We start from the raw sequence: 8,969 nt of genomic DNA on the forward strand, positions 1-8,969 counted from the left end.
TAAAATAATATAATTAAAAAAACAAAATTAAACCAAAAAACTTGTCATCAAAACCGATCTGAAAATACCCACTACCTCATTCTCATGACATGGCTTGAGCCCTAGATTTCTCATCTTCCCAAATCAATTGCGGTGAGAGATGAGTTCTCCAATCATCCTCCACTACAAAAAATTAATTTTTTTGTAACAGCCCATTAGGGATGTGTCATTAGCAACGTGTGTAGCGGGTTAATAAATTGGAAGTCACTAAAGGGACTTTAGTAACGTGTCAATTTCTGACACGTTACTAAAGTTAAAAATATTATTAAAAAATAATAATTTTTTAAAATTTTTTGTTTTCCAGAATTTTTTTTTCTATTAATTTTGTTTTTTCAATTAAACCACAACTGGTTTCACGGAATGCAGAATAATCTAGGAGAAAAAATGATGAATAAAAAAAAGCGCATGATCAAACTTTATGAAAGAAGATAATGAAAAATGCATTGGTGTTTACATCAAGCCACTTACAAGTGCAAAAACTTTACTTTTTGTAACAATTACATGGGAGAAACTAACAACTAGACTACAAGAACATACCTTGTCTACTGTGTTATATATTCTACTTGCAAACAATAATTGCAGTTCCAATATCACCCCTTGTGGAGAACTTCACTCCTTCCTTGGTCACTGCAGAGATGACAACTGCAAGCACACATTGACCCAAAACATTTACACTTTGCGAGAAAGTCATCAAAGAGTAGGACATTGCTGGATTTAATATCACGATGAACTATAGGAGGCTGAACCTTTTCATGCAGAAACTCAAGCCCTTTTGCTGCCCCATAGGCAATCCTAACTCTCTGGTTGCAGCTTAGAGCTGGACCAGGCTCAGCCCCTTGCACGCACACCTTTCCTCCCTGCATTAGAAAAACAAAAATTGAATCGAATTCCATGTGGGTGTGGACTGGGGACAAAGAAAAAGAGTTGGATGCTATAACAGGACACACACCATGCAATATATCATGTAAAGAACCCTTTATCGCAAACTGATATACCAAGATCTGGTAATTTGCTTCCAAACAAATTTCCAAATGCATTTCTCTTTCATTTTCCAACATTTCCACGTACAGCAACCAAACACAACAAAATTTCTTGAAGTCTCAAAATGAATCACACATAAACCTAAATTAGCAGAATAAAAAAACTCAATCCCACAAAAGAAAAAACCCTAATTTCCATAACGAAATCCTTTACCAGTAAAACCCTAACATTCAAAATCAAGAATTCAAAGAACCAAAAGAAAAGTACGTGCTGGTGCTCTCGAACATGAAGGTGACGGTGTCGCTGCCATCGTCGGCCTTGAGGGTGATGATATCATCGTTTCCGGCTAAAAAAAATCAGAGCTGGGGGTGGGAATGCACAGAGAAGAGGGAGATTGAGAGAGCATTTGAGAGAGGAGAGAGAGACTGTGTGTAAAGAGAAAAGATTAAAAAAGTGGAAATAAAGTTGAAAAAAAAAAGGAGGGAAATAAAAAATTTGAAAAGCGCACTGCCCCAACTTTAATGACCTCTCAAAGTGGCACGTCACCAAAGTAGTGATGTCACTTTGACACGTTACCAATTCTAAAATTGAATAATAATAATAATAATAATAATAATAATAATAAAACTATGACAACTTTGACACATTACTAATTCCAAAACTGAAAAGAAATAAATAAATAAAACTTTGATAACTTTGATAACGTGTCAACGTTTACATGTCACCAAATTTGACATGTTACCAATTCCAAAACTGTAAAAAATAAATAAATAAATAAAACTTTGGCAACTTTAGTAACGTGTCAAACACGTCACCATTTGGTGACGTGTTAACCTTGACACGTTACCAATTCCAAAACTGTAAAAAAAATAAAAAATAAAACTTAGGCAACTTTAGGTGTCAAAGTTGACATGTTACCAATTGGTTACTGCCATATCACCAATTGGTGACGTGTGAAAGAATACCTCAATACTGTAGACACGACACTAATCCCATGTTTTTTTGTAGTGCTCCCGAGTTGGCCGCATTTATCTCAACAGGTTGAGCATACGTTATCTTTACAATACGAATATTGCGAAGCACGAATCTTTCGCAACAGATCTCAACGCCATCGAAATCTTCACAATCCACACGAAATGTGTTCTGGGCGTGGCAAAGATAAGGTTTGTTTAGCTTGATTTCATATCGTATATGGAAAGGTATGCTAACTTGTGGATCTGAATAGCAATGACCGTTGAACTCTTCTTCGGGGTCTTCATCGGTTGGGTGCAACATGGAGTCATTTGTGTGCAAGTGCGGCTTAGCCGCACCGTTGATGAGTTCGTGGACTGATGAAAACCCAGGCAAACGTTTTTGGGGATGCGCCCGTTATGATTTGAACACTGTAAGTTTTACCTAACATTAAAAAACAAATATTCGTGATTTTGGAGTTTTCTGTGTTTTCCGATTAAAACTTGGAGGGGATTTTTTTTTTTTTTTTTTCACCATGCAGAGAACTCCAGCATGCCGGATTTTAAATTGGAAGGACCGGCCAGTTTGTTAAACAGCCTGGAGATTAATGGAAAAAAACAAATGCATGAAAAGGATTAAGATCCTCGAGGATGAAAATGAGAAGTATATGGCAAGGGCTAAGCAACTAGAAGACGAAGTTCACAAAGATATGAAAATGGATGATTACTTAAAGAAGGAAAATGACACATATAGGTCAAGAGAGAAATTTTTAATATTTGCTTCGATATTGTCAATGCTAGTTGTCTGTATTGTACTAATTGCATAAGCTTGTGTAGAAGCTTTTATGTAGAAGCTGGTTCAATATTAATGTAGAAGCTTTTGTGTAATGGGAGTACTTTTGACTTATGTATTATATATGTTCCTGTAATTTGATTTAGTTCACCTAAATAGTAGTATTAAGTGTATGGTGATGTAATATGTTGAAATGGACACATTGAACCCATGCAAGTGGTCACATTGATTTAGTTCACCTAAAAAGTTGTATTAAGTGTATGCTTATGTAATATGTTGAAATGGACACATTGAACCCATGCAAATGGTCACATTGATTTAGTTCACCTAAATGTTGTATTAAGTGTATGCTTATGTAATATGTTGAAATGGACACATTGAACCCATGCAAATGGTCACATTGACTTAGTTCACCTAAAATGTTGTCAAAACTTAACAAATAAAACATGTAACAGAAAACATAAAAACATTACACAAAATGATCAAGTGTGTGTTCATTTCTCAGTAGTTGCCAAAACACAACTTACTAAAACATATAACATAAAACATTATCCACAAAACTAGGTGTTAAAATTGCAAAATAAAACCATTATACAACCTGTTTGGTTACCTTTGAAATTATAACATAAATACAGTACACAATAGATAGCACAAAGAGTTATCAAAAGTTACCAAAAGTTCCCAAATGTGACATTTAAAGTTCCCAAAAGTCGCGTGGATTCTCCAACCATATCAAACTCCAGATTCCTGCTTCCAATGAAAGTAGGAAATCTACTTCATATTTGACTCAATCTCCTAACCAATGAATAGGCCTTTACATCAGGTACAAACCCTAGACTCAATTGTTGTGTATTATCACTAGCACTCCGCTGGGACATTGCCAGGATTCGGTTGGGAAACAGCCAAGACTTTGCCGGGACTTGGTTGGGACACCGGCGAAACCCGATCAGAGCTTGGTCCGGAATCGCCGAGACTTGGTCAAAAACCTAACAGGACTCGATCAGGACAACACTAGGACATCATCAGGCCCCTACCATGACAAGTGCTTTTGTGTTTAAGGCAAGTCCCAAGAAGGTCCCGTCGGTGTCTCGGCGCACCACTACTGAAACTTCTTCGGAACTCAAATTCTTAGGTTAATTTTTTAAAAAATATTTTTATGTTGTGTGTAAAAATTAATTTTTATAGATTAATATGATTGAATGGAAATATTAAAAAAAAAAAATTATAATTTTCTGTAAGGCGTCCCAAGTATACAAGAAAACAAACTAGGTAGCCAGGAGAAAAAGAAACAATAAAATCCTGATAACCGAGCACCAAGAGAGAAATAAAATGCAAGTACTGTCCTAATATAAAGAATATAGAAGAAAAATGACTCAGGCTACTTCAAATTTCTTAGGCAGTCCTAAAATTTTTTATCACTCCTTTCTCTCCAAAGGCACCACAAGAGGCAAGGGGACACCAACTTTTACACAACAGCAATCCAAGTGCTACCTGCAAACCAGCAACAAGCAAGCCACATATGCTTCCAAGAGACATATATAACCAACTTAACTAACCTTGCAACTAATAATTCGAGATGCTTCCAAATCCAAAACACTAGTTATGATGATTGAAAAGTAATAACATACCTTGGTTCATGTTCTACTGCAAAGTGGACAACAGTCATTAAGTTGGTTGGATAAACAAATACATCATCCGCCCAATAATAATAATAATAATAATAATAATAATATTATTATTATTATTATTATTAAATCACCAAACCAACAAACTACACACACAAAGCAATAAGCATTCTGCAGCAATCAACATTCCATTTACGATATATTGAACACAACCAAATATTAAAAAGAATTCAAAATTCCCGTCAAACCAGAGGCGGCATGAATTAATAGGAAACAAAAGTGAAATTCAAAAAGTGATAAAACCACCAGAAATTCAAACTCAAAGATTGGAAGTACCCTACTGAAGCCTCAAGAAATCGTTTAAAACAACTTCAGAATAATGTAAATTAAAAAGATGAAAAGAAAAATGAGAATCAACAGTGAATTAAATCTTTGAATACATGCAGATCAAATCTCGAGAAACCCAAATTCATACTTCAAATAATTAGCAAAAAAAATGCACTTACTTATTGTGATATGAGCTTTCTTAGTTTCTTCAATCTTCTTCTATAATCCTTTCAGAATAATCATCACACCTCAATCTTTTAGCCTCTCGTTCATGATCAAAGCAACCATGGCTCGATTCTGCTATATCATCACCAAGGCCTCTTTCAGACTTGACCGCAACCTGATCTTCATTTTTAGTGACAACAATGGCATCCTTATTGAATGTAGAGGCATAATAAATCATTTTTTCATCAATAACCCTGCAGTGTATTAGGCGAACCCCTATCTTCTTAACAACGACTCCATCCCCAACAGATGCAGTAACCACTACTTTGTCACCGGCCTCCAAGTTGAAGTTACCGTTAGGAAAATTGGTTTGCCAAAGGTGATCTCCTTCATCACAGGTGATTAATGTTCGATAATTGTTTACTGGTGTAGAAAAAATCTCAGTCCTATTCTTTGTATTATTTACTACTTTAATTCTATTGTATGGATAACCAATAACTGCTTTCTTGTCAGGAGGTACTGAAAAAGCAATGCATACAGTGAACCATTCGATATTACTATCAATAATGTGAGGCACTTCAAAACATACGATTGGTCCCTCATCCGAATATGTAAACCGATTAGGAATATCATTGCCAGGAAGCCAAATGCCCAAATGAACATCAAATTTACTCAGAGACCATTCCTGAACCAGCAAAAGCATGATGTATATATATAAGCACTACTTTGAAAAAAAAGTATTATGAGAGAGAGAGAGAGAGAGATATAGAGAGAACCTGTAGGATGCTTTGTTTAAAAGTATTTGTTAAATTGCTGCACCCTAACATCTGGATGTCTATAAAGGGCACCAACAACTTATTCAAGCCTGGAATCTCCTCCAATTTCTTGCAATTAGAAAGAGACAGAAATTTCATTTTTGACATATTTGACATATTTGGCATTCTTTCTAACGCCGTGCAGTTTGTCGCATTCAGAAAATCCAAATTTGGTGGTAAATCTGAAATTGATCGAAGCTTTGTGCAACCATTCAACAAGAGATTTTCGAGCTTCAAAAGACCACCAAGGCTCGATGGTAGGCAATGAAAATGATTGTTTTCTAGATCTAAATATTGGAGGGAACGTAAACTCCCAAGATCATAAGGAATTGCATCACCTGATAAATTGCAATCACCGAGACATAATTCAGTTAGTGCGTTCAAGCCATTTAGTGAAGCAGGTAGCAGATTGAGTGACTTAGGACTTTTCCATGGGGATATCCAAGACCAAAATAGTGAAGGGAGTGACTTAGATAATGATCCTTTACACCCACACAAAGACAAGTGTTTGAGGTTCTTTAGTTGTACTATGGTCCATGGCACTTGTCTTATAGCAGTGTTATCTGCAAGAAAAGTTGTCAAGGATTCGCCCATCTCCCCCAACTCATCAGACAAATTGTCAAATTTAGAACAACCAGAAAGAATGAAAGTTTGTAGAGACTTCAACCTATAGAAACTCCTTGGCATACTTTTAAGAGCTCTGCAATCTTTCAAATTTACCAAAACGAGATTATTAAGATCTCCAATGGATTGGTGAACCTCAAACAAACTCGTACAATCTTTAAGTATTAATTTCTCGAGATTAGGGAGTCTTGCAAAGTTAGGTGTCTGAGTCAGGTACTGAGAATGACTGAGATTTAGGAATTTCAACTTCTCGAACAGTTGCTGAACAAATGAGAAAAGCAAGAAACAAAAATATTAGCACCTAATATGTTAAAACTTATGGCTTAATGATTATGGGTATAATATACCTCGGAATTTTTCCAAACTTGTTTGAGATTGCTATATCGCAAGTCAATCGCAACGAGGTTTCTTGAATAAAAGTTGTTTGGCATAAACTTCTGAGGGAATCTGTGCCAACGGAGCCACCTTAACTCTTTGGAAAGATGTTCATAGTCCCCAGTGAGTTGTACATGATCAAGTTGAAGCAATCTCAATCTCCTCATCCTTATAAATGCTCTTGTACTGAAATTTACCTCCCTTAGTGTTGAAAATTTTAAAGTAAGTCCCTCAACTGCTTCGGTTCCCTATTCACAAAAAGATTAAAGTTGAGAGTTTTTTTTATCTACTTGTTTAAATTAGAAAGAGAAAACTATACTAACTCCCTTGAACTAACACTCTTAAGTGCAAATATATCCCAAACTTTATAAAGTGATAACAAACACCTTATGAAGCAGATGTTACTAGTTCGAATTCACCCTCCTTCTCTTGTATGAACATGTCAAAAACAAAACAAAACAAAACAAATAAACAAACAAACAAACCCTCCCTCTAACTATGCAACACTTTTAGGTTACCCTCTCTATTAATATTTTATGTTAAATTGGATGAAATGTTCTGACCAATTTGACATTTTCTTACCAGTATACCCAATAGAGCCGTGATACAGGTTACACGGCGAGCTTAGCACGCCGTGAAGGAAAATTTTTTTTTTTAATATTTTAATGGCCAAAAAAAAAAAAAAAAAAAATTGAGCACGCTGCGTGCTCTTTTCATTCACCCTACCCCATATAGTGTAAAAATACAATTATTCCCATTACGTAGAAAACAATTTTTTTTTTCCCAAAAAAAAAAAAATAAATTATTCTATTCATTTGAAGAGTGGAAGTGACCCCTAGAACCTTTTCCCTTAGTTTTGCTCAGACGAAAACAATAATAAAAAAGAATGGTGAAGATTTTGTCATATCATCAATTTCAACTTTTTTTTTTTAAAAAAAAAAAAATGAAAAAAGGATTTCTTTGTGTGGCCACCGCTCCGGCCCTGATCAACTGGCGGGGCTGACTCCATTCCGTAAGCCTTGAAGGGTGGCTAGAGCTAGGGGCAGAATTAACTTATGGCTTGAGGGGCTTCATAAGCTAATTCCCAAAAAGTTTAAAGTTTTAAACATCCCATCTATATATATATATGTTTCTATTAGGGGGATACTCAAAAATTAATTTCCTCACTCTCGTTCTTTCTTTTTTTTTTTAATTTTTTTTTTTGTCCATCCAAATTAATTAGTGGATTTAACTAAAGGAGCATATCAAAACACAAATTTCAATTTAGGGGATGAATTGCAATAATTTAAAGTTGAGAGGTGATTTGAAATAGCTAGGTCAATGGGGTAAAATATAAAATTGATCTTCTTTTTATTTTTTTAATAGAGGAAGTTCTTACCTCATGGTTCGCCAATATATTAAATGCATCCTCATGCAACCATAATCTACTACGCTTTCCTGGCATTTTGGGGTATTCTTCACGAACAATTTCTCTCCCCATGTCTCGAAGCAAATCATGCATTATGAGCTTATTTCTCACACTAACTGAAAGAAGACACCGCTGAATGAGGACACTAATTCCAATATTTGCAAAAAGACCACAGGCATTCAAGATTTGTGTAACATAGTCTTTGTGCATTCCAATAAAGAAACATGATATATCAAGAAATATATCCTTTTGAGTACTATCACTTAGTGCATCAAAGCTTATTCTAAGTTTTGTTTGAATTTCATCATTAGGGATCCTTTTCAATTTCTCCAATGTGTCTTCCCAATCCTGCATGCTCCTAGAGAATAGAAAAGAACCCAAAACTTCAAGAGCTAGTGGTAATCCTCCAGAATAAGCAACGACACTTCTTGACAATTCCATAAAATCTTTGGTGGGATAACTATTCCTAAAGGCATGCCAACTCAAGAGCTCAAGAGATTCATTTTCACTCATTTCTTTGGCTGCATATACTCCGTCCACTTCAAGCACCTTTAGCAATTGCTCATCTCTAGTTGTTATAATAATTCTACTTCCTGGGCCAAACCAATCATGACTTCTAGCAATAATTTTGAGTTGCTCCAAGTGGTCTACATCATCAAGTATAACAAGTACTCTTCTACTACGAAGTCTTTCTTGGATCATAGTAATTCCCCTATCAACATTATTCACCTTTATCTTGACTGTCTTCAAGATATCAGAAAGAAGTTGCTGTTGTAATCGAACCTGACCATTAGGTTGCTTAAAAGTTTCACTAATATTTGCAAGAAAACTTTTACCTTCAAAACTATGGAAAAATTGGTTATATAT

The 8,969-nt window shown here is 35.2% G+C and overlaps 1 protein-coding gene and 1 long non-coding RNA gene across 2 annotated transcripts in view; both read right to left on the bottom strand.

Moving 5' to 3' along the window:
* Positions 1-74: 74 nt before the first annotated feature.
* LOC132180440 (uncharacterized) lies at positions 75-835 on the bottom strand. The gene is made up of 3 exons (XR_009440152.1): positions 786-835; positions 577-681; positions 75-162 (listed from the first exon to the last, which is right to left on the bottom strand). It is a non-coding gene; the product is annotated as an uncharacterized LOC132180440 (long non-coding RNA).
* Positions 836-4,923: 4,088 nt separating this feature from the next.
* LOC132181919 (disease resistance protein RUN1-like) overlaps positions 4,924-8,969 on the bottom strand; it is an 8,682-nt gene continuing 4,636 nt past the window's right edge. Inside the window, exons 3-6 of the mRNA XM_059595143.1 lie at positions 8,073-8,715; positions 6,667-6,942; positions 5,657-6,580; positions 4,924-5,565 (exon numbers count right to left, since the gene is read on the bottom strand). Of these exons, the coding sequence (XP_059451126.1) occupies positions 4,924-5,565; positions 5,657-6,580; positions 6,667-6,942; positions 8,073-8,715 (2,485 nt within the window). The remainder of the gene's footprint in view (positions 5,566-5,656; positions 6,581-6,666; positions 6,943-8,072; positions 8,716-8,969) is intronic.

This window comes from Corylus avellana, chromosome ca5 (genome assembly GCF_901000735.1).
Source record: "Corylus avellana chromosome ca5, CavTom2PMs-1.0".
Taxonomy (NCBI): domain Eukaryota; kingdom Viridiplantae; phylum Streptophyta; class Magnoliopsida; order Fagales; family Betulaceae; genus Corylus; species Corylus avellana.